This window comes from Helobdella robusta (assembly GCF_000326865.2).
Source record: "Helobdella robusta unplaced genomic scaffold HELROscaffold_6, whole genome shotgun sequence".
Lineage (NCBI taxonomy): Eukaryota > Metazoa > Annelida > Clitellata > Rhynchobdellida > Glossiphoniidae > Helobdella > Helobdella robusta.
The window spans coordinates 5,506,526-5,533,790 of NW_008705330.1; the positions used below are offsets into that span (position 1 = coordinate 5,506,526).

General features: G+C 31.4%; 1 protein-coding gene across 1 annotated transcript; it reads left to right on the forward strand.

Moving 5' to 3' along the window:
- Positions 1-4,388: 4,388 nt before the first annotated feature.
- On the forward strand, positions 4,389-27,093 carry HELRODRAFT_189471 (hypothetical protein; the record flags this gene model as incomplete). The annotated part of the gene is made up of 29 exons (XM_009029454.1): positions 4,389-4,499; positions 5,858-6,017; positions 8,750-8,793; positions 9,054-9,080; positions 9,541-9,612; positions 10,215-10,280; positions 11,080-11,109; positions 11,781-11,834; positions 12,273-12,308; positions 17,188-17,214; positions 17,760-17,864; positions 18,348-18,410; positions 18,586-18,693; positions 18,762-18,833; positions 19,249-19,338; positions 19,416-19,457; positions 19,594-19,635; positions 20,713-20,748; positions 20,889-20,924; positions 21,745-21,779; positions 22,285-22,312; positions 22,840-22,911; positions 23,729-23,746; positions 23,864-23,899; positions 24,785-24,829; positions 25,954-26,048; positions 26,538-26,899; positions 26,950-26,971; positions 27,002-27,093. Coding segments are annotated over 27 exons (1,551 nt in total). The 3' UTR covers positions 26,539-26,899; positions 26,950-26,971; positions 27,002-27,093.
- Positions 27,094-27,265: the final 172 nt, after the last annotated feature.

Sequence of the window (27,265 nt, forward strand, 5' to 3'; positions counted from 1 at the left end):
CATACCACACACACACACACACACACACACACACACACACACACACACACACAAACAAACACAAACACACACACAAACAAACAAACACACACACACACACACACATTACATACTCTTTTCATTCACATACATAAACATAACGCGTGTACCTAACGCACGTTCATATTATAAATACTAAGACATGTGTGTGCAGTGCATTAACTTTTCAAAACAATTGCAGTTTAGCACTTATTATCTATTATACTGGAGTAGAAGTAACTCCAGTAGTAGCCTCCGATAAGGTTATCTTTTTAGTAGTGTCCGTAACACTGAAAGGAAGTAGCAGAAGTAACAATATGGTAGTATAGTATTCGCCGTAGCATTAGTATCATTAATTTGGGTGGATTTATTTTTTTTTCATTATTATTATAGCTTTTTTTTATTTGCTATTAATATTATTATTAGTAGTAGTAGTAGTAGAAGTAGAAATAGTTTTAGTAGTAGCAAACACAATAGTAGTAGTAACAGTAGTACTACTACTAGTAGTAGTAGTAGTAGTAGCGGTGGTAGTAGCAGCCACAGTAGCCGTAGTAGTATCAGTAGTAGTGATGGTCTAATTTAATTTTTCGTGGATGAAGGAGTGATGTGATTTCTCGAGAAATGCTGGCTCTTCACTGGAAAACTTTGACGAAGTTAGTAACGAAGGCGAGGGTTCTAACAAAAATAATTTGGAAAAATATGATGATGTTTAAAGTGATTGAAAAAAATAATCATAGTGTTGGTGAGAATTTCGGTGAAAATAATTATATTGATTACGATAGGTAGGGTAGTACTTGAATTTTTTTTGTTAGCTTGGCGCGCAGCTTACCTAATTATTTTAATGTTAGGATGATTAAAATCGGCTAGAAATAATTTGACGATGACAGTGATAGAAATTGAAATCAGTAGAAATAAAATTTTAGTATGATGTTAGTTATAGTGAAGGTGGTGAGGAAAAATAATTAAAACGCGATGAAGATTTTGACTAAGATGGTGGTGATGTTGATTAAAACATAGTGACACAGATGATTAAGTGGTGATATAATGATTTTGATGTTATGGTGACGTGATAAGGATGTTGATTAAAATGATGATAACGACGATGATAAAGATGACAATGACAATTATTATTGACGTGATAATGATGATGTGATGATGGTGACGTCATGTGATGTCATGATACGTCACCTAGCCTTTCGGCGAAAATTTATCTAACATCATGTTTTTGACGATATCTATGAGATTACTACTCTTATCTGGAATGACAACATTTTACTAATAAAAAAAAGTATTTAATTTCCCTTCTAAGAAAATTATTTTTATAAATATATAATTATTTCAATTCAAACAGTTTTTAGAAAATGACACAACAAAGAGTCTGCAAAGTTTTAACCTAATCATTGAAACGGCAAGAGAAATTATTTTTACGTACATTGAAAAGTTCGGTACAAAATCATTGTTAATATCTACTGCTGCCTTCCACTGCTTGATTGACAGCACATTCATAAATCGAAACAATCTTAAAAGGATTGCATAAACATTAATCTTCCATTCATCCATCAGCATGCCGTGTTTATTCTGCAAAAGAACTGCTACCAACTTCATTCATTACTGATTCAGTTCATATTTCCATTTCTACTAAATTATTAAGTTCCATAGACAGTAACAATTACATTTTTTAATATAACCGATTATCTGAATTTGATAAACTTTGTATGTAAAATTTGTCCAAGATAAAAATTTTGAACGCAAACTAATATGAGAAGTAATTATTAGTAAAGTAAGCTTCGAGTAAACTAGCTTCACATCTCTACGCTCACGTTTGAACTCATTAGCTTAAACACACGCGCGTGCACACAACCGCAAGCGCAGAATATTTTTTTAGAAGAATTTTTGAAGTAACTGCAGAAAATTTCTCATTATTTCGCCAGCACAACGAGTTATGAAACTGCCAGGTTCTTATAAGTTATTAAGTAAGGGATATATTAATAACGAAAAAAAACATCAAAGTATCGGATTGCTGAGTTTTCAATTATGGCACTGAGCATACATACCTGCCTCTCAACTTCCAACTTGAAATTTGCCAAGAAGAAAATATTCTTCTTTATTCGCATATATATTAGGTTGATCATTATAACAGAATGATTAATCTTTATTTACATTAAGAGGTTGTTTTATCACCATCTACATTGAAATTTTTTTTTATCACATATCACTCGATAATGTTGAGTGGCGTGTGCTTGCGATAATTCCTATTATGATGATAAAAATAACGCATCTTCACATCTTTCTTTTCAAATTATCCAACCTTTAATTAATAGATATATACAAGATACACAAACACACATAGTTGCACCACCTATTTGTTTTTATGCATTTGTGTGTACGTTTAAATGGACGTTTGTTTGAGTGTGCGTGTGTGTTTTGTATGTGTCTGTGTGTGTTTTTGGGCTCCTGTTTATCTCTGTGTGTGCGTGTTTAAACGCGCGTGTGCATGCATGTGCGAATGATCGAATGTATGTGTAAGTGAATGTGTAAGTGAATGTATTTATCCACATGGAAAAGAATGTAGTAGATGAATTAAGCGTTCGCCCAATGGTTTTCTAATTGATTGTTATTGAAGCAAAGACATAAATTGGTTAAGTGGCGCTAGTTTATGGAATTCGCACTTAAACATGGCGCTTATAATCGACACGACAACATCTCCTTCGCAGCCTTTATTATTTGTTAGGTTTAAGATGCTATTTTTAATTACCAATTCATTATTTGTTATCACTTTTTAATTAATTGTTCTTCTGACTTATTTGAAAAAAAAAACTAAAAAGCTCTGCCGTTTTTTTGGAATTTTTTCGCTCATATTCTTAAAATGGTCGCCGAACAGGCACGCACATGCATACATGGATTATTCGAACACAGATTCAACTATACTAATCGCTCACATTTGTAACTTTTAGCTAATTATTATTTATTTTATATTTTATTAAATTATTCGTTATTAAATTAGTTTTTCTCTCTTTTTGCTATTGCGATTATTTTACAAAATGTTTCCTCTTTAATAGAACGGCAATCAATGGAAGTTTAGTTGATCGTTAATCAGTCATCAGGTAGGTAGGTAGGCGATATCTGGAGTTATTCATTGGCAGTTAGTTGCATCTGCAGTAGCAGGCAGTTACTTACTTCCATGTTTATCGATCCTTGAGGCAAATTTAAAGATGTGCTACTGCTGCTTGTTAAGATTACTTTTAATTGGAGAGATTAAGTCTGCGTCTGGTTCGTTAACGTTGGCATATTAAAAGGTGATTAGAATTTTGGCATTGAGATTCATCGGTTTAGGAAATTCTTTAAAAAAAAATTTAAACTATATTTTATACAGAAGAAAATTATTACGTTGATGTGAATTCTTTCTCTAAATAGCTTAGGGTGTGTTATCGTTTTTATATTTGCTGGAAAATTTGTCTGTACCGTCTTTTCAATCCACATTCTAAGAACTTAGAAAATTAATTTGGTTTAACTTCATTCCTCCAAAGTATCAAATTTTTTTTGATTTTGTTTTGATTTTATCTTTTTTTCACCAATTTGTGATAGCACAAGAACAAAATAATATTTACGTATTTTTAGAGGTGTTTTATAATAATTTTATTAAACAGTTCTCTACATACACACAGTCATTGTGAATAAGTTTCGGGAGTTCAGTGAGTTTAAGTTAATAAGTTGTGGTTTAAACATAGAATTTGCTCCACACTCCGTTTTTTAGATATCTCCATACAAATTTATATGCATGACAAAAACAATTTCATGTTTGACCAACATCAAAAAATAAAATTTTGTTTTAAGCAGTTTTATAACGGAGAACATTTACAAGATCGCGTTCAATTGGATACTTGTGAACTGTTTCTGAGATGTTTGATGGCTCTAAAAGTTGTTTTAATGTAAGTGTGCATGGTTTGTGTGTGTTGGTACGTGTGCAAATATGTGTGTGTGTTGTTATGTGTGCAAATGTGTGTGTGTTGTGTGTATGTGTGTGTGTGTGCGTTTAGTTAGGAGTATAAATGTTTAAACGTTTATATCTCTTGAGCTAGTTTAAAAGAACAATGAACTTTCTGCAACGTTCTCGAGATTTTACTTAACTTGATTTTTCATATTTTCATTATTTCACGTTTGATAAATAACATAACAGACATTTTCTGATTCAGCCATAAGTAAAATTTGTAAATAATTATGTAAAAAAATTTCAGCCATTACATTTCTCACTTTGTTTTTTAAAAACTGATAACAAGAAGAAATAAAAAAAGAATTTTGTTAACACGGAAAGATCCACTCTTTTAAGTTTATTCATCGTACGTATACATACAGTTTTGGAGAATATCATTATGGCATGCCTTGCTCTGGACATTGTTGATGTTTTGTTTAAATGTTTAGATGGATCCGTCGTAAGTAACACTGCCATGTGCGGTAAAATAAAAACTCGAGAAAGCGAGAGGGTAATTAAAAGGTCGCTAGGGTCGACAATAATAATTACTATATATTCTCGCGGAAAATAATAAAAACAACAACAATTATAATAATAATAATTATTATTATTATTATAGTAATAGTAATAATATTAATTTTAGTAGCGGTGTGTTTAGACGGTGTTAACGTTTTGCTGTTCAGTTTGAAGTAAACATTTTGTTGATGTTATTTTTCGTCTGTGTTGTTGTAGTTTAGTTGTTTGAAATTGTCTTCTACGTGTTGAAGGATGAAATACAATTTCGGATGCTGTTCACAAATTTATGTTTGCGTCTATACATGGCATATAAATGTGTTTGTTTGTGTGTTTGTTGGTTCGTGTGTGCTTATTTGTGTGTGTGCGATGAATATGTTTGCTTTACATATAACATTCTTTACGTGTATTTGTTTGTTTTATATTACTTATTATATAAAGCACATAAATATTCATATATCATTCATCGACTGTGATTGTGTTAGTGTCTGATTTGGAGATGTGTGTTTTAACAAAAGAATACTGGCATATAAGATTGACATAATGTGTTTATTGTTTATTCGCGTTAATTAATACTGGGTGGTTTGTTGTGTTAAGATCTGAGCACAACAAACTTTGATAAAGGTATGTTTTAAGACTTTTGTATTAGTGTTAACATGTAAAACATATATATTTCACTGCTTTTACACACACTCCTTCTCTCTCTCTCTCTCTCTCTCTCTCCTCTCTCCTCTTTTTCTTTTTCTCTCTTTCTTACACTAACACACACACAATCAAACATACTTGCCAATGGAAACATTTTCTAACGCTCACATACATCAAATACCACACAGTTCAGAGCTGAATTGTGTCATAACTTAAAAACATAATATAACATCACGTCTAATACACAAATTAAATTTTTGATAACACTTACAAATACACACACACACAACACACAAACACAACACACAAACACACACACACAAACACACATACACACACACTAGCACACACCATCATTTAAGCACATCATCACATAAATTAAATCTACTTCTATAGAATGAATTGATAAATGCACACGTACACACACATACACACACACATGTATATATATAGAGAGAGAGAAAGAGAGAAAAATAGAGAGAAATAGAGAAAGAGAGAATAAAAAGATGCGTTTGATTTATCGGTTCAGTTAATAACGTTCTGTTAAGTTTTCTTTCAGCTTGCCCCAACAGCGTTAAAGTGTAATGGCAAATCATCACGAACATGCTAATGTTAATCTCACCACGATTAGACCTTTCATCTTTTTGTTATATATGAGTGGCAGTCGATTGTTTTTTGTATACGTGTATGTTTTTTCTTCTTTGCCTTCAGATTTTATATGATTTTTTTGGTTTGAACCGGCAGATCCAGGCAAATTTTACGGGTGGGAAGGTAAACATTTTAACTGGAAAAAGGGGCTTTTTTCGTCAAAATTTTTCTGTGAAACACTGCTTTTTATCCATACCGACAAAGGTAGTTTATGTTAGCAAAGGTTGTTACTTTAGTTTGCGATTGTGGTTGTATGGTGCATGTATGTAATTTATTAAAATGTAGTACTCGAGAAAATTTATTTATTTTACCTTGATAGATTTTTAATTATTGATCTAATATTTTTCCTTATGTCTGTGCTTATGTAAAATATGTTCGGAGAGAAGGATTGCGTCTGGTTTTGGTCCGCGAACGCATTGTATGGGTATGCAATAAATATAATTAATGATAGTTTATCTGATAATTCTTATTACCTATAAAATCTTCTATGATACTTTCTAAACATATTTTGCTTCTCTGTATTATGCCAGTCTATTTATAATTTTGGGTTTTGCATGTCGGTGTAGGTACAATAGATTACTCTGTAACTCTGTGCCACGTGTTTCGAACGTGCACTCTTTCATCTGTCTCCTATTCAATGGATTTCTCTTCTTATTGGTACTCTCTCTCTCTAGGTAGTGGATCATTATTGATGATGTTAATAACCTTGTAGAAGAAGATGATGATGATGACGATGGTGATGGTGATGATGACAACGATGGGGATGATGATGACGAAGATGGTGATGATGATGACAACAACGATGGTGATAATGATGATGACGATAATTTGGTTATTGATGACGTTTTTGAGAATGATGATGTTTGGAAAGCGTAAGAAATGAAAATAATTTTAATGGGCACTGGTAAATAGTTTGCCAAATAGTCACAAAAATCAAATTTATGTTTAAACTATTATTTTCCGTTACTTGGATTTGCAATATACACATGTGCAAATTGTATGCACTTGCACATACACGCACAAAACACTTAAAATTTTAAATCTGAAAAATCATCCATTCAATTTGGCTCTATATAATTAATTTGTTTGTTTGCGTTCAACATCCTGACGTCATCCATCGTTTAATTGTTTACTTCGATTTGGTTTAAAAACAACTTTCTGCCTCGTACAGTATTTGTTCGATAATGTTACACTAGCTTTCTTGTGCTGAACAATTCAGCAAATTTCAAATTAATGAGATTAAAATAAATTAAAATAATGCATTATGTGGAATAGTATTTTTAGAGAAAAGTTAGAATACATTCAATAAATTTTGTTTGAAATGTTAGCTCACTACCCTTGTAAAACAAATATAAATTAAAAATTATTGTGTATTTTTGTGTAAATATAAATTTAAAATTATTGTGTAACTTCTTCTTTCTCGTGCCTCATCGTTTAAGGACATTGGCTACCATCGACCTCCACAAACTCGATCTATTACACTTTGTAAGAGTTGAATTTAACTTTAATTATCAATAATTTTCGTTTTCGATAATTTTTTTTATTGAAATTGTAACCTTTCAAAAATGAAATAAAGTCCCATCCTACATCCCAACCGTTGAACACCAATGATAAATCAAGAGAAAACTATTTTGAAAGCCTACTCAGTGATGAGCCACTCATCAACAATTTACGAAAACTCATTGGTATTATGGTGATTGTGATCATAATAATTTTGAGAACTAATGAGCATATGAATCGCTTAAATTTTTAAACACCAGCCAATTTTTTCACTTGTTACAAACAATTATCTTTCAACCTAAGCCTAGTCAATAAATTTTCTTAAATTTTTCTTATCTGTTGATTATGTTTTTTATATTTTGTTAGCCGCATTATTCATTTAGATGCGAAGGAAAATTATTTACACTTAAATTAAATTTCAGGTTTATTTCAGAAAAATCTAATTTCTATCAGAGTCCTTTTTTAATTTTTTTAATTTCAATATATTCACTATATAAAATCATTCACAGCAAGTTTAAGATTGTACTTTAATTTTTATGACATCAGTTTATTATTATAATTGATGATTATTACAATTTATTCATGTTGAATTATTTCTACCAGTGTTCCACAGGGGCTCGGTTCTGGCCCCCTCCAGTTTCTGTTGTACACTGCAGATGTTTTCAATATCATTAACTGATATAGTTTCAAACGTCACGGTTTTGCCGATAATATTCAGATCATTGCTAGTCGTTTTGATGATCTTGTCTGTAGATTCAGAACATGTCTCTCAGAAATTAATGAATGGATGATGGCAAATAGGCTTAAATTCAATCAATTCAAAAGAAGAATGCTCTGAATCAAAAAATCTTTAAGCAAGAATACTCTTCAATGTCTTGTTCATTCCTTTATCCGCTTAAAAATAGACTATTGCAATAGTCTACATTATGGCCTGCTTGGTCTTAATATGTCTAGACTGCAGTTCCAGGTGGCTTTAATTACGATCACGTTAAGCCAATTCTTTTTACTCTTCACTGGCTTCCGGTTTATCAAATAGTTATTTTCAAGATATGTTTAACGGTTTTAAAACGTATTAAAGGAGTTGCCCCTAAATATTCAACTGACAGTGTCATTCCTAGAAAAATGCCACTGCTGAGTCAAACATTGCTTTCTGACAATTCAGATTTACTGTTTGTACCTGACAAAAACTTGGCTCTTGGTCGAAGAAATTTCTCCGTAATGCGTCCTGCTGTCTGGAATGGTTTGCCTGGGGAACTTCGTAATCCTGCGTTGTCTGTTATTCAATTTCGCAGAAGGCTGAAACACCATCTTTTTGTCCAAGCTTCATTGATTAACTTTAATAAAGAGCTACGCAATGTAGTGCAATAATTGTTAGTGTCTCTGAGATCTTTTTAAAGGGCGCTTAAAAACACACCAATAATAATAATAATACCCTAGTATTTTTTAACTTTCCAGGTGCTCCAGGTCAAGAAGGAAAGCGAGGCAAAAAAGGAGATCAGGTAAGAATTGGATTATAATAGGACTGCAAATATTTAAAATAATCGTTATTGTGTTATTATTATAATACAATAACGATTATTCAAAATGTTAAATTAATTTCTTACTATTTGTGCTTCCGCACTAAAATTATAACCTTCAAATTTAATTTTTCAATCGTTGCCATGGTGACACAAGGATCGAACTAGCAAAATAGCGAAATTCATATGATATTTTCACATTTTTACATATTGATAACTTAAATTATTTATTTCATGTCTAGGGGGAGCCAGGGCACAATGGACTCCCGGTAAGTTTGTCGTCTCGTCTCGTTACATTTCGATGCTACTTATTTTGATAATCTGTAACTTGAGTTGTTATCAGGAACTAAATATTTGCAATACTTTTGGCAATTCATAATTTGTGACGTTAAATTTTGCGCTATCTATGTATTTTTGTGGTTTTGAGATAAAATTTTTTTAACAAAACTTATTCCATATTTCAACTGTTTAACTAAAACAAAATAAAAAAATTAAAATGAAATTTGCAACCTCATAAAATCTCATTAAAATTCTTGTATTGCAACACTAAAAATATTCTCAAAATTATCTCACCGTTGTAATTGTGAAATTACAATTACATTCACTCAACATTGCCATGCTTGCTAGAGTACAATCAAATAATGAGGTTGTGAAAAAGATGATATTCGTGAAACAATTTGGATACAAAAAATAAGAAAATATAAAAAAAATTATTCATTAATATCTTAGGGTCGCAAAGGTGATTGTGGCATCTTCTTAAAACAGGAACAGCCATCCAACACAGCCGCCTACAGCCATAAGGTTAGTGTTTTTTTTTTTAATTTTCAGTTCTAACCTATCTTACTTAATTGATTTTATTTCTTATTATTCAACTCTGGCTAAAAAAGGCTGTTCACTTAATTTTTCAATTACTCTAAAAATTGTCATACTAAGGCTCATACTTAACACCGCACTACGTACCTGCACAACTAAGTTTCGGGTAGCAGTTTTTACTTCTACTTCTTTTACTTCTTATTCATTAAAATTATACTGATAAACGATGAGATTGATGCAAGATGCAAAGCGTAAATGTAACGAAATGGTGATAATTTTTGAAACTAATAGGATACGATAGATTCATCTTATATTTGTATATATATATGTATATACACTATGTGATATATATATATATATATTAAAAATTGTTGATAATATATATATATATATATATATATATATATATATATATGTGTGTGTGTGTGTGTGTGTGTGTGTGTGTGTGTAAGTGGCAATAAAAGAAGAAGTTAATTTAGCGGCGTGTTTCAACGATTAGACACCTATTGAAGACAACTCAGTCAATGATATAATTAGAATGAAAAACATTTTATGGATGAAGATACTATAGATACTAATTAAAATACCAGACACCAAAACGTTCAGTGAAACTCCACGACGGATCGTTCGGATACATCGAAGTCCTCAAGCTGAAGGTTAGATGCCAAGGACATTTCTGGATTTTGGATTTGATTTGAATTTTTCATAACTTTTTTTTTGATTTTAGTCATTTTAACATTAATTAATTATTTGAATTGCGATATTATAAGTGGTTGCATGGAAATTTAGGATCTTGTCTGTATCAAAAGTTTATAAAAATTTATGTTGAGAAAGAAATATAAACAATTTTGATGAAGTTTTGCTTTAGTGTTTATGAAAATGCACCCAACTTCGATTTGAAATGAAATCAATTTCATTATCTTTGTAAAATAAATTAATTTCTCTAAATAAAGTTTTCGATTAGAAAGCTTTCGTTCGTCACTTGTACCCTATTGCAAAATATTCATTCAAACAAACTTTGTAAACATTTTTTCTCTGTTTATTAAATTTATTTTATAAATCATTAAGTTGATATATTTTCATTTTTATCTTTAATTAAAGGTAACCTTCTGCTATAGTTTATTTTTAACAATTCTTTCAAATAGTCTCTTACGTTCTAAGCTTTCCACTGGGTATTGCGTTCGAGTTTACTCACATTTTAGCGTTGAGAATTTAAGAAGGGGTTAAAACGTTAAAATTGTAGATTAGATATTCGAATGACATACATTTCAATTTTGAATATAAATCACATCTACGCCATTGTTTCCACACTAATACTTGTTTAATAAATCACAAATTTTCTACGCTGAATACTTTCTCAAACAATAACTCGCCAAATTCTGTCATTTAAACCGTCCCAATGATTCACACTGTGGCAAGCATAATAATAAAGTTCTAAACGATGATATTTGACAGGGAGCCAAGTATGAAATAATAACTTTGAAAGTTAGTGCTTTAGTTTATTTTATTCCACTGAATCATCATTTATTTTAATTTTAATGTTCTCGTGATAAATTGTCACATTGAAACTCATTGATTTTGTTCCCTATAGAAAATTTTACAATCGTTTTTGCAGTTTTTATTGCTGCATTCAATTGATTTTAAGTATTTTAAAACATTTCGTGGCTCCACAAAATTTGGTCATATTTTTTCAGACAAATCAAATTTGTATATTCATCAATAGATTAAATATCAATTCACTCAACTCTATCAGCTTTTTACTGGGCAATGCGTTCAAGTTCACTCATATTTTAACTTTAACAACAACAACAACAATAATTATATTAATAATTGTACAACGCTTCAGTAGGCTATGCCGGCTTTAATTTTTTAAATTATCGCCGTAACAAAATTTTCTTTCTGATGCAAAAATGATTGAAATATATGGAGTAATTTGAGTTATTAAAAGCTCCTCAGAACGACCGCATAGCCAAAAAAAATTACATAGCACAACTGTTACCTAAGCCGATTCACCAGCCGTATTGCTACTAGGCTACGTTTTGTTGACCGCAGTTATAATATTAATATACAACATAATGTAACTGCTACCGAGTTTATCTGCGGTAGCTTGATTTTATCGAATTCCTCTAACACAAATGAAATGAATACTTTGGAAGGGCGAGCCGGGTAGGCCGGGCACTCCAGGTAAGGATGGATTACCTGGGAGACAGGTTGGATAAATTTTATTATTATAATTATTATTATTATTAATGTTAATGTTATTACAATCGTTACAAATAGGCACGATTGCATATTTGGGATGGAATAAAATTCAATTCATTATATAAAAAACGAGTTGAAGAAAAGATAAGATACGTAGTGTAGTAATAGTAGTAGTACTAGTAGTAGTAGTAAGTAGTAATAAGTAGTATTAGTAGTAGTAGTATTAGTAGTAGTAGTAGTAGTAGCAGTAAGTAGTAGTAGCAGCAGCGGCATGAACCGATTTTTGGAAAAGATGAAACCCATATCGATACGCTATTTTGTCTGCCTCTATGGTAAAAATAAATGGTTAAATACCAATAAATAATTATAACATTTATTTATTTATATTTTTAAAATTATATATTTTTATATTAATCTATTTAGTTTTTTTAATTTTGACCATTTAGGGCCATCCAGGAGAAATGGGCAAACGAGGCTTTCCGGTCAGTAGCCGGTGTTTTGTATTAATTTTTTATTAACTAATTAAATCATTTTTTATTAGTGTTTTTCCAGTTTTTTAATTTAGTGTCAAGTTGTACAAATCAACATCTGTCAATTGAAGATAGCGTAAGCATATTTTTGAAGAATAAGAATAAAAAAGTTTGTAATTCGTTCGCCCGACGGACAGTAGTAATTCAGTAATCAATTGATATTATTAACATTTGAATATCAGAGTTCCTTAGACAGTTATTGCTGATGTTATTTAATGTTATCAACCTCATTATCATAATTTTTTTAATACATTTTATTAACAAAAAAATTAATTTAACGCCATCGTTATCTCGACATCATCTTTACCATCGTCATAATCGTCGTTTTCATCATCATCGTCGTCGTCCTCACCCTCATTATTATCTTCGTCGTCATCACCATCTTCATCTTCGTCATCATCGTCGTCATCATCGTCAACAACAACAACAACACGAGTGATTAGCAGGAATGTTCCATTGACTTGACCGCATATGTTAACAAACAACAGTCGCCTGCAGTCTTCTAGTTACTGAATGATAAGTAGATAAGCAGATATAAATATACTTGATTTATTTATTTTAGGCAAAACGTGAACAACAAAGAACATTGAAAAACCCAAAAAAACAGAACAAAAAATATGACAACAGTTTTATAACTGAATGTTTTCCCGAAGTAAGACTTCATTTCCTAGTTCGTGTTTATTAATCGTTGCTCTGCGAACAGGATGTTTTCATGTTCATTCTGAAATTTTTTTGAAGTGAGGGTGGCCGAACTTCTTTTAGGGCCACATAATTCTCGTTAATTTGGTTTCGGAAGTTTGCTCACCTACACAAACATTCAATATACAACTTGCACACATCATACAACACACCAACTCAGCATACATCACACGCACGCAGCGTACAACACACCCATACAGCGTACAACACACGCACACACAAATGATATCAAAATACTTTGTTTCAATACTATTCCTGCGAATAAAATCCTGAAATAAGATCGTGACTTCTAATTTAATACATGAACTATGATGGTATAACAGTTCATGAGATCATAAAATGAACCAAAATCATCTGTTTAACAATTCATTTCAATCATGAAACAAAAATAGAGAATTGGTGGCACATGAAATCGTTTATGACTGTGTACGTCAAGAAATTCGTCCTTACTGTATTTAGAAAATTAAACAACTTGACCATTTCATTTCACATGAATAACTTATGACAGTCAGTTTCATTGTTGTTTTGCTGAGATTGCTAAATTTTATTTATACTTTGCCGAAAAATCTTTTCGTTATTAATCAGAATAGTTGAATTTAATCAATTAATAGAATTAATTAAACTTAATTAGAAATGAAATTTGTATACTACCCATGGCGTGTTTGATATAGCAGAACAAAAGCAATCTCAACTTCATAACAGTTTACATGACTCGTCTGGATAGAATTGCACAGGGCCTTTGTGTTTGTGTGTCCGTGTCTGTGTGTGTGTGTGTGTGTGTGTGTGTGTGTGTGTGTGTGTGTGTGTGTGTGTGTAAACACCGGTGTAAACATTCTGTGTGTATGTGTGTGTGTGTGTGTTTGAATGTATATGTGTGTATTATTTGTATCTGCTTGTGTTTGTTATGTGTTTCTTTCCGTGTAGACTGTATTGTTTTAATTAAACGCGTTATATCTAGTTCTCGTATTTGTTTGTATGAATGAATCGCCACACTATAACACACACACACCACACACACGCGCGCGCATACACACAAGCACAACACACACACATAAACACAAACACACATTTATATAACCAACTGGCATAACAGACCATTAATCAAATTCATTTATATAATACATCACTTCTTCCATTATGTTAACCTCTGCTTGTTTGATTGATGGCTTATTATTATTATTATTATTATTTTTATTATTATTATATTAACAATAATTACTAAATAATAATTACCGAATTGCTCAACGCGTTTTTATGTATTTTTGCCACCAATTAAAATAGCAGTAAACGGATTTCTTTAGCTCGGTCGGGTCATGATTGGTTGGTCATTTAGTAGTAGTAGTAGTAGTAGTAGTAGTAGTAGTAGTAGTAGTAGTAGTAGTAGTAGTAGTAGTAGTAGTAGTAGTAGTAGTAACAATGATAACAATAATAATAAAAAGAAGAAAATTTGAATGATAATGCTGTTGAAGCTGTTGCTACTACTACCACTACTACTACTGCTGCTACTACTACTACTACTGCTGCTGCTACTACTACTACTACTGCTACCACCTACCAATACTACTATTACTTCTACTACTACTACATCTACTACTACTACTTTTACTACTACTACTACTACTACTGCTGCTGCTGCTACTGCTACTACTACTACTAATTTAATTTTCCAGCATATCATATTATGCTGTATTAGTAAATTTTTATATCTTATTTATAATAAAAAAAAAAACGAAGAATAAAGTAGACAAGGATGAAAATATTTTATTAAAAGTTTATCGTGATTTCATTGGTAATAAATAAATGGTATAAAATAGCTAGACAACAAAACTACAAGGATGTATTGTGTCTTTGATTATACACAAGTGAAGAAATATATTAAAAAAGATGTGTTGTTTGTGTGTGTTGTGTGTATTTGTAAAGTTATGTGCGTGTTTGTGTGTGTTGTGTGTGTGTATTTGTAAAGTTATTTTTAGGTGTTTTGAATATATAACAATAAATAAAATATATAGGTGTATATGAGTTGCATGTGGGTGTGTGTGTGAATATGTGTTAGTATGCGTGTTTGATGTGTCTATTTGTAAAGTTATTTTCGGCTGTTTTCAATATATGACAATAAATGAATAAAATATATAGGTATATATGAGCTGCATGTGTATGTGTGAATATGTGTTTGTATGTGTGTGTGGTATGTCCAAGTGTGTCTGTTTATATATGTGTGTGTCAAAAACATGGACAATTTTATTTATCATGCTGGTTATTGCATTTTTTTTTCGTTTTTTTTTTGGTTGTAGTAACTGAATGTAATTCAGTTGGTATCGGTTACCAAGATATTGTAGTCTGCATTGAAGAAAAAACGAAGTGATGTAGTTATCATTGTAGATTTATGCCAGAATAACAAACCAAGTTACTAGGAGTTATTAAGTGAACTATGTTTAATATCAAGATCTTTAGATAGGATTATTTGCTGGAATGTCGTAATTTTTCAGAAATGTTGACATCATCATTATAACCATCCTAATTGTTATCGTTGTTACTATTATCATCATCATTGTCATCGTTCGTGAGATCGTCATAATTATCACCGTCATCATCATCATCATTATCACCGTTATCATTATCAGTATCATCAAAGCCGTCATCATCATCATTATTATCATCATCGTTTTCATCATCATCATCACCATCCAATAATTTCCCAGCAAGATGAAACAGACAGAGCGTTAGATGTCTTGAGATATTTATACAAGTTACAACAACACATGTTACTATGTGATGTGATGTGATGACGATGATGACGAGTGAGAGGTGGATGGGTAAGTGAATAACGAGACGAAAACTGAATGAATGAATGAGTGAAGGAAGGAAGATGCGAATTAATGAATGAATGAATGAACGAACGAATGAACGAATGAATTAGTGATGGTACGAATGATTGAATGAATAAATAAATGATTGAATTAACGCATGAGTTGATGAGTGAATATCCGACTGAACACTATCTGCAATAGTAAATCTTGATGAATTTAATGAATGAATAAATTAGTTATCCACAAATAATTTTAAAATGCAGTTAATTTCATTTATTAAATTTCTGACAAAATGAATATCTGCAATATTTTCTTCCTACTAATTTGCAAATGTCTACTACTGAAAAAATGTGAGATTGCAAATCGATTTGTGGGCATGAATTAAGGAACGCCTTTGAATAAAAATAGTAAAAAAAAAAGATGAAAAGAATGAGCCAAACTTATTGACGGTTCGTTGGCAACTGTTGTTTGCATTGCCGCACGTACGATGGAAGTGTTACTTGCAGATCACAACAATTGCTCTTAAGTGTATTTAACACAATCGCCAGTTACATGCTACATACACTGGACATGTTAACATGTAAAAGTTTTCATACGTAGGTACATATACACGTCCAATTTTCGCGGATACAAATCCCACAAGAAGATGGTGTTGAAAGTTATATATTTATTGTTGTGTGAATGAGAAGTTTGTGAAATGTAAAATATTATATTATACAGAAAAGTCAACATGTGCGTATTGTACATGTGAACAACCATGCACAAAATGAACATAAATGTACACATGTGTGCACATGCATCCAACTTTCTAGCAGTTGTTCATTTTTATGGTACATACCAGCGCAAATATTCAACGGTAAATATGAATACACGTACAAATAATTTGCATGTCAACACAAAAGTATGCGTTGCAAATCAGAAAGCATCGAACGCGAACAAACTCTTACTGAAACGAAGAATTGAATATTTCACAAAAATGTTAATTTGGTCTAATGGTATGAAATAAGATGCTTCATTCATTTTGGGCATCACAACCTTGGTCTTTTGTACACGAATGCAGCAAACAGCACAACTAATATAATTTCATTAATTTGAATAAATCACATTGAAACTATCTAATTAATTTCAAAAACATCCGTTGGCGTAAAAATATAAACATGCAAAATAAAAAAATTTAAACAAACTCACGCAATTTCGATCATTCACATGGAAACGCCAACACTGCTTCAATCAAGTTTGATTAAGAAACTTTGGTGATTCTAGGCTATTTATTTGAACGTAAATTAGAATACCTTTTTATATTCTATTATTTTTTTATTGGACAGGGTTTAAAAGGCGATCCCGGTGAACAAGTGAGCATTTAGAATTTGATCTGATTCCAATTCATCGCTGGTTTTGCATTCATGATTAATTATTTATAATTAGTTGTCCAATTGAAATGTTTTTAAGGTTTACAAGCTTGAATGACTTTTGTTTTCAGCTGCAAATTTTATATTATCAATCGATAATGTAGAAATGGAAATATTTAACATTATCGATTAAAAATAACTAGAAAGTGAAAAATTAATCTGACAACTTTTTTATCATATAGTGAGAAAACCATGTCGTTATAAAATGGTTAAGGGTCTGTTACACCCCTTAGGTTCAGAGAAACCAACAACACTCCACAAACATCCCATATGAAGACACGCTAAGCGACGCATCACGTATGAAGCACGTGAGAGACGAGGATCTTTTTGTCATATTCGAATCGAATCCAGTCACTGCACACAATGCGAAACAGCACCAGGCGATCTTAAGCACTCGGCCATCAAACTGTTGTTAATATTTATTTTCTCATTGACTAAAACTCACAAAGTTACAATGGCAATAAATGGAAATTGATGAAATTGAAAAGGGACCGAAAGGAACTTCCGCATTCACCCCGTCAGACGTTCAGCATATGTTGAACCAAGCTAGCATCGTTCTCCCTCAGGGTCCGCCTGGGGCTCCTGGCAAAAAGGTTTTTACATTTTTTATGAAAGAATTGAAATATACTGTTTTAATTTTTGAAATTTAAATGCATTGAATGATTTTAAAAGATGTGGAATGAAGCGCGAACACATATTTATTTACGTATAAAACATAAATTAGGCAATTTCATGGTTTCTTTTCAACTTACATATGAACATTTTTTAAAACGAACACATAATTTGAAATTGAATCAGTGGTTTGAAAAATCAAATTACAGTTTATAGTTCTTTATATGTTAGCTACAAATATGTAGAGGAGAGTCGGTGGTTATAAATCACGGCACCATCTCTTATTAGTTGGCTCGATACCTGCCTGATAGAAATAATTCGGCAGATTTCAAAATGTTGGGCGCCGAGCCACTATAAATTGAATCTTTTTGCCGATATGAAATATTTAGCAAAAGATAGATGTTTAAAAAGATTATAGAGAAAATAAGTAAATCGAAAATAAATTTGTTTTGAATTTTTGATAGGGTGATTTGGGAGCACCGGGAATGAAAGGTGAAAAGGGCAACAGAGGAAAAAAAGGAGATGACGTCAGATTTTGTTTAAGTTTACAGATTTCAGTTTTTTTTTCTTGAATTATTCAAACTGTCAAGAAGACCTGTGCAACGTCAACGTATAAAACATTGACATTGATTTTATTTCTCTCTGTCAAAATGTCAACTTTTTTCTAAACCAAATGACTCTTTTTAGTATTGAAAACAACAGGGTTATCCAGGTTTAAAAGGTGACAAGGGAACCGCAGGCAATATGGGATCTTGGGGTCCGCCTGGTCCTAAAGGAGATGCCGGTGAAAGAGGAGAACATGGAATCCAGGTTTTTTTTTTATAAAAATTTGTCCAACAATTTTTGGTATTTTTACGCTAATTTTATTTATTCAAAAGGGTCCCATCGGCCCACCTGGACATCCTGGATTGGCAGGTAAAAACGGACAGCCAGGACCGCAAGGCCCACCAGTTAGCATCATTATGGTGTTTTTCTCTAATATTTGGATGCTTGAAGTTACTTGGAAAATTGCCAAAATTTAAAAATTGTTGAATGAAAATTGAACAGTTTTAAATTATAAAGATGTCGATCCCTTTTATTTCAAACCTAAAGAGACTACCTAGCAGTAAATGCTCTACTATGTTTGACTCTAATAGCATAGAGATATAATGTTAATAACATAAATTAAATATAATTTTGTACAAAAAAATGTTCTAATTTTGAAAAAAATTTCAAGACAATATAGTCGCACTAAACAAATTACAAAAATTAAAGAAATAAAATGAGTGAAATAGTTTTGAAAAAATAAAATGCTTATTATAAAATAGAAACAAAATCATGCATGAAACATACAAAGTATGTTGTACCCTGCTAACAAAATTCAAGGGTCACCAAGGAGCGAAAGGTGAAAGAGGAGATGAAGGAAGTCCAGGTGTTGATGGAATGATTGGTCCACCTGGATTACCTGGCCCACCTGTATGTTTTTTATTAGGTTTTTATTTCCTTTATTTTTTCCTTGAATATGTTAATATTTTATGAACTTATCATTTCAGGGTGAGCCCAACATTTTGACAACAAGTGATATGGAAAGTGGGGTGAGTTGAGTGTTGTTTACTTTTTACAGAAATTGAAGTTTTTTTTTAAATTTCAATGGAGCTACGTTTGTTTTCGTTGCAGTCATTTTTATACAAATTGTCTTTATGTGTTATTGTATTTTGTATTTTTTCCAAGGTCTTTCATGTTAGAGGTCCTCCTGGCCCACCCGGTCCAATGGTTAGTATGTGGATGCGTGTGGGCGTGTGTATGCGTGCGTCAGTTTGTGCGTGTGTTTGTGCGTGTGTATCTATTTAGGTTGTGTGTGTGTTTGTGTGTGAAGGAAACTAAAGATCTTAAGATACTTAAAATACGAATAGTTGGTAATATATTAACCGCTTTAATCTTGGCCTTACAAAATTTTTATTTTTAATATTTCTCACTTCCATGGCACTGTCTCTGTATTTTGTCTGCAGAAGAAATGAAAAGTCGCCAATAGTGTCATCATTTTGTGTGTTAATCTAATTGGTTTCGTATTTCTGGAATGAAAATAAACTTTCAAACATAGAGATACTGTGATAAGAAATTGTTCAAATATTGCATACATGAAAGACAAAACAATGAAGCTATTATATGTAGCGGCATATATTGAAGATTTTTTGCTGTTCTTTGGAAGTTGATAATCTGAAGTGAGAAATCTGACGAAATGTCATTGTGCGGATAGACAGGGAGCCAACGTGAAATTAGTTTCTTTAGAAAGTTGGCACCGCTAATGTGTAACAAGAGTAAGTTGATAAATACAAAAACAACTTTAAATGTCGGGCAATACTTGTGTATATCCACTGAACATGTTATTCGATGAGTGTTTTGTCTGTAAAATGTTGATTAAAACTTGTCAGGCGTTCGTTGTTATTACAATAAACGCTCATTTTTCTCGTTCAAGGAATTGCTTATCGCAAAACAACACTAAAATAACCAGAGTAATGTGAACTGTTGTACAGGAAAATTTTTTATTTTCTGTATGAATATCATGTTTTATTTTCACGCTATACAAAAGCAAAACAATGGCCTAAACCATGGGTGGGCTTACTTATCTCGAAGACCGCATTCAAATTTATGTAGATGATTTTGGAGGGTCCTATATAACGCATTTAAAAAACCAGCGGGCCGCAGTTTGCCTCTGGTGCAAATAAAATAAAATAATATTATGAAAACGTTGAATCTTTTTGGCTCGCACTTTTTTGCCTATCGCTACCAAAGTTCCTAAATTGGTAAAAGGCGGAAGAGAAAATCATTTACGTTATTTCTTTATTGCAGGGTCCTAGAGGTGTTCAAGGAGTAGCTGGAATTAAAGTAATTCTTTCATTTTTTTAATTTCCAAATTTTTAATATAAGGTTTTTTTTATATTTTCACTATTTTTTACTAACATCCATTTATATTTCTTTCTGTTATATAATATTTAACTGCACTATTTTCATCTTTTAAAAAACAGGGTGAAAGAGGTTTCACCGGAGAAAAAGGAGATATGGTTCGTAACTTTTTCTCAACTTATGATTCGTATCGCTTGTTGTAAATTCGGTTTGCTACAATGTTTATCGCGGTAATGAATGGTTCGTTTTTTTTACTTTTAATTGATAATTATATAATTTTAAATATTTATTCATGCGTAAAATCTGGCGTTTCTATATTTTTTGAAACAACCCAGATAAACTCGTCTGCAAACTTATCTGTGACTAATAAACTACCTACATTTTGTTATGACAAAAAAAAAATTTTTATAGAGAATTTTTTTTCCTTCGTAGTTTCGGAAGTATATGTTGAGGATAAATATTACATCACGACTGACATTTCGTTGTTTTGATGTTGCCGAAGAAATAGATAGCAAATAATTTTATAGTTAATAAATAACACTGATGATAAATAATGAAGAAATTATTATTTTATTATTATTATTACCGTAGATAAAAAAGTTTGTCTGTATTATATTTTGTGTTATTTTATTTCACTGGCTATTGTGAAAAAAATAATGATAATGATAATACACGTTTATGTTCTATGAATATTAACAGCACTGCTACTGCTACGGCTCTTACTACTACTCTTACTACTGCTACAACTACTACTATTACTACTATTACTACTACTACTACTATTACTCTGCTGCTGCTACTACTACTATAATTACTACTACTACAACTGCTACTAATGTTACTGTTTCTACTACAGTCACTTTTTGCTTCTACTACCGTTACTACTGTTAAGGATGATAATATATAAAAATAATAATAATAATTATAATACTGAAAAACAATGATAAATAACGAAAAATAATTATGAAATAAATGCAGGGTGAAAAGGGCGAACGGGGAGAACAAGGGCCGCTAGGACTACCGGTTGGTTAATACATTTTTTTGTTTTTCAGAATTTTCTCTATTTTGTGTTATTTTATTTCTTCCATGTTATCAACACGGCAATATAACACCGTACCATCTCAGTTGAAAACTTGACCGCCTAACATTTAACAACATTATTCAATCTTTCATTGGCTGTGTTGCATTTTAACAGACTTGCATTAACAAATTTTTATTTGCCTTTTGGCAAAGCATTCCTATTTTTTTTATTTTTAACACAGAATGTTAACATTATCCATTGGCAATGATTTTTTATTGTCAAATAACGTTAACATTGTTAGCTATTTTGCTATTAGGCCTAATTCTAATGCAAAAACCAAGAAAACTTAACATAATTGTATGGATTGCTAATAAAAAAAATAATTTCCTAATTTGATTAACGTGGAAAATTGAAAGTAATTAATTATTAACATGAAAAAAATATTTAACACTTGCACGACCCGCTAACACGTATCAATTGATTGATGTTACCATGAAGGGTGTCGATGGAATCAATGGTACAATGGTTTGTATTGCATTTTTCATTATTCTATCAATGTTTGTGAATACTTTATGAGTATTAAAATTTGTTAAACCTGCATGTTTCCTCATATGTTTAGCAGTATAATGTTAACTTTTAATACACATTTTAACAGAACGCGTTTGTATTTTACCATCTATAACAGAGCTGGGCAAACTTCTTGCTGTGAGGGCCGCATTAAGAACTATTTTACTTTTGAAGGGCCACACATGTACTTAAATTTAAACAGCAGATTTTTTCGACCCGGGGAAAAATTTGTTTTAACATTTGTGATTCCTTTTTTTGGCCATAATGTCTGGCTTTTTTTGGAACAAGGCCGGACGTAGTTTTCCCACCCCTGATCTACTATAACACCAGTCTTATAATATTGAACAAATGTTCATAAAATTGTTATATGAGAATATTAGTTAATTTAAACAAAAGTTACATTGTTTAGAGTAATCTGAATAATTATTCAAGTTACGCTTACGTCACAATTACGCTGCGTTTAAATCTGTTTGTAACTTTTTCAGGGACCAACTGGTCCGCAGGGAATGAAGGGTGAACGTGGTGATCCTGGTGTTAAAGGAGACCCAGGAATTATGGTAATGTTTTATTATTATCATTTTTTATTACTATAAGTAGCAGTAGTAATAATATATTAGCAGTGGTAGTAGTAGTAGTAGTATTAGTAGTAGTAGTAGCAGCAGTAGTAGTAGTAGTAGTAATAGTAATAGTAGTAGTAGTAGTAGTAGTAGTAGTAGTAGTAGTAGTAGTAGTAGTAGTAGAAGTAATCATGATACAATGGCAATGAAGAATTTGGCGATTTTATACCGCGTCTTGAACGATTACGATGATGACCTTCATATTTCCACTGCAAACCTTAGCAATAGTAGCATCATCATTGATGATAAATGGGATGCTGATGATGATAGTAAAAATGATGATAATAAAGACGATGATGATAAATCTTGACGATGATGATGACGACGATGGTGATAAGGATGAAGATGATATGGTGATGACGAGGAATGAATGTAATGTTTTGTAATGTTGTTAACAGCTATTCCCTCTAAAGCATTTGTTATAACATTTTTTGATGAACTGAATGATGATGTTGTTTATGAGGTGGGTGAGAGATGGTGACGGAAAAGAAGAGGAGAGGATGTGTGAGATTGTGATGAAAAAAAAGGAGAATACGTTGTGAGATGATGATAGGAATGAGGATGAAAATTTCTCAAAAAAAAAATGATTTATGACGGGCAAAATAGTTTTTGACAAATTAAAAATTTCACAAAAAATATCTGTACCTTCATTGTTAAGTTAACAGGTTAACGCGATTTTTAATGCTAACTGCTACTTCTTATCTTACAAATTATAATTTATGGAATGACGAACGTGTTGTTGCATATTTCCCAACAGGGCTTTCCAGGAACACTGGTTAGTCATTTTTTTACATTTTCCACATCCAAAACTTTATCAGCCAGACTAATAACCAAACTCTTGTGATCAAATTGCTCTATTACTAAACACAAAACGTCTTAACCACCTACGCAGGGCTTACAGGGAGAAAAAGGCGAAATGGGACCTAGGGTAATTTAGATTTAAATTTGTTTTATTGTGTTAGTGTAATCATTTCAAGCTAAGAATTTGGTTTTTAAGGTGAATGTTTCTAATTTGAAAATGCTTCTAGCAGCGAGTTGGTTTGTTTTCACCGCCACGTGCCGTTAAAATTTTAATGCGTTCTCTGGATGGTGCGAATTCGTATTTCAACTTTTTAATCTGTTTATAAATTTTTACTTTTCTAATTTTTAATAGACTGCTTCGGTGCTTGCAATCTGCAACAACATTATTTCAAGGCTGGCAAATTTGAAAGCAATTGGTGTATTTATTTGATAGCGTAGTATTTTATGTTAAGAATGGGTAAGGACTAGGAAAAAAATCTTATAATTTGAAAATAAATTACAAGGCATAGTTAAAAAGTCAGATCTGAACCTCTGAAAAAAATTCAAAAGCCGCAAACTATTATATCTTGAAATTCAAGGAACACAAACTGTATTATATTTTGGGATTCAGCGTGCAGTTTATTCATTTCAACATTGCCAATCTAGTTAAGTTTCAATCAAAAATAATGTTAAGAAATAATTATAAAGATAAAAAATAAATGATAAATGCCTGAATACTTGACGTTGTAGGCCTGAAACTTTAATTTATATCAATACTTTGAATTGTTTTTGATGGCTCAAACATCAAAAAGTAGAATTCCTATCGAATGTTTAGTCTCAGACATGAAACAATAATTGTAGACGTCTTCTCAAAAACGAGACACAGCTCAATAAAGTGCTCATAAATTTTGAAAAGTTTATCCGATCAAACGAAGCGTTTTTAAAAATATATTTGTCGGTAAGAAGATGAAAATGGCTTATTGAACTGAAATAGAAGCACTTTTTTTTACAAAATTAAATAATATTTTTGCAGGGTTTACGCGGTAGGAGAGGCAGGAAGGGTGACACTGGAGAATCGGTGGGTGATTTAAATTAAAAACTTTCAATTTTCAATTACATCGATACTAATAAACATTCATTTGCGTATTCATTTGAAGAATAACTTTTAAAAAGTTTACAATATAGTCATTTTTTCCATGTAAACTGCAAATGTTGAGTGAGAGACTTGAGACAAAACACTTCTGATCGGCAGATATACCTGTGTAACAACGTGCCATTGGATTGATAACTTCTAAATTATCAATCTAATGAAAGTGTTGTTATTCTTTGCTGAATTTTTCTTTATTTTATTTAAAAATTACACTACTTTTATTTCATTAATTTTTACCTCAAGTGTAGATTAACGTCCAATTCTTTCTTAAAATAAACTGCTATCTTTTCCAACTTGTCGTTCCATAGCAATAACTGGTTCGATATGCTTCCAATTTTATGTTTATTTTATTTTTTCGTCACGGCTGTTTATTCTTTTATTTTTTTCAGATTTTAATTGCAGTTTAACAATTCTCTCTTCATATTTTCTCCGGTTTCTGTAATATTCCTCTCTGCATAACCTAATTAGCTTACGATCCTTGGTCTCATTTTCTCAATGTTCTTTGTGCTGTTCAGTGGAGGCGCTGAGTTACTTATGCATGGCATATTGTTTCCGAGTCAAATTTTATTCGATATAAGTTTTATAGTTTTCAGATTTTAGCGCATTCGATCATTTGGCTTTATTAAACAATTGACGATTTTTGCACTATTTCATTCATAACATTGTTATTTAGAAATCGATAAACGTGTGCTATTTATTGTGACTACGTTTGCTAATCTAATTTCCGAATGATATCCTCACCTGCAATGTTGAAAACTCACCGACGACATCTTAAACTTATCAAAGTTTCATAACAAAAATTCCATCATGACAATTTAATTAGCGTTTAAAATAACCTTCCTCATTATCATAACATTTAAGATATAATAAACCTTCTCATTAACTTAATAAAAAAGGTAAGATGTTAACCACTTAACATGGCTTTCATCTCATTAACTAAAAATATAGAAGTAGGTTAACACAACCTTCACCTGATTAACATAAAATATATAAAACATAATAACCAGCGAATCATATTAACATAACCTTCACTTCATTAACATAATATATAGGGCATGCCGGGGTTGGATGGCTTAGATAGGCTTTGTCCAGTTGGTGATGATGGCCACCCGTTGGCCACGTGTTTTAATAACATATTTAACACTTAGTAGGTCATTTGAATATTTTATTTATTAACTCTTTCCATTAACTTATTTAACAACTTTCATTTGGAATATTATCAAAAAATATCATTCACATATATTTATTTACTCATTAAAACAACGTTAAAAATCATGGGAATTATCCAGGTTTATTTTTGTCATTCGCCAATTTTGTGTGGCTATCAGAGGCCCAGCCAATAAAATCCATTTGGTGACTACCAAATGGGTTTTATTGGCTATTTGTGTATTAATTTATTGAAGGCTTAGTTACGAGATTTTTTCCTAAACCAAATATGAACGCGTATGTGTTTGTAGTTGAAAACTCTGAAGCAGTTGCACAAAAGAAATTGACCTTTGACTTTTAAAAGTTCAGTTTCATAGAAATGTATTGATAAACATGAATTTCTAAGCAATACACATCATAATTTTTCCACGAAGAAATACTTTTGAATAAATTTTGTTAAATTTTATGAAATTAATATTATTTTATTTAGAAACCTGAAAAGAAATGGAAGGGCAAGCAAAAATTTCGTGGTCGAAGTTCAGTTGTGAATTATAACTGAAAGTTGTTCGTGCCATCCTGATTCTGTTTCTTTTTCTTTTTTTCTAGTTTTCTCTTTCACTCTTTTACGTTTGAATAGATTTCAAAATGTTTTTTCACTTTTGATTCGTCTGTTGTTTTTAGAATATATATATATATATATATATATATATAAGGTCGCTGCTATATATATAATTTTATAATTTTATCCTTGTTTCTTAATAAGTTGTTTGCATGTGCTCCTTGAAAAGAACCAATTGGAAAAATGTTTATACTCCATTCAACCTCCGTTATCGAACTCATCGAAATGTGTGTGTGTGTGTGTTTATGTGCCTGTATATCTGTGTATATATGTTTTTGTGTTTGTGTGTGTGCGGAGTGTGTGTGATTTTTTCAGTTACGTATGTGGTAAAATTGTTTGTTTATGTGTTTTACTATTAACTTAACTATGCATGGGCAACTGATATTTTGCCTGATGAACACGTACCGATATAAAAGATGTTTATTTACGTTATTGTATTCATGTATATGAAATATATGTTAAGTAAACATTTATGAAAATTATGTTCTTAACCATTAAACTGATTAAACTTAACGCGTGCAATTTTAATTATTATAGAAGGGACTGTTCATTTGTTCTGGATAATTTTAATCCGGCAGATGTCTCAGTTGAAATGGTGT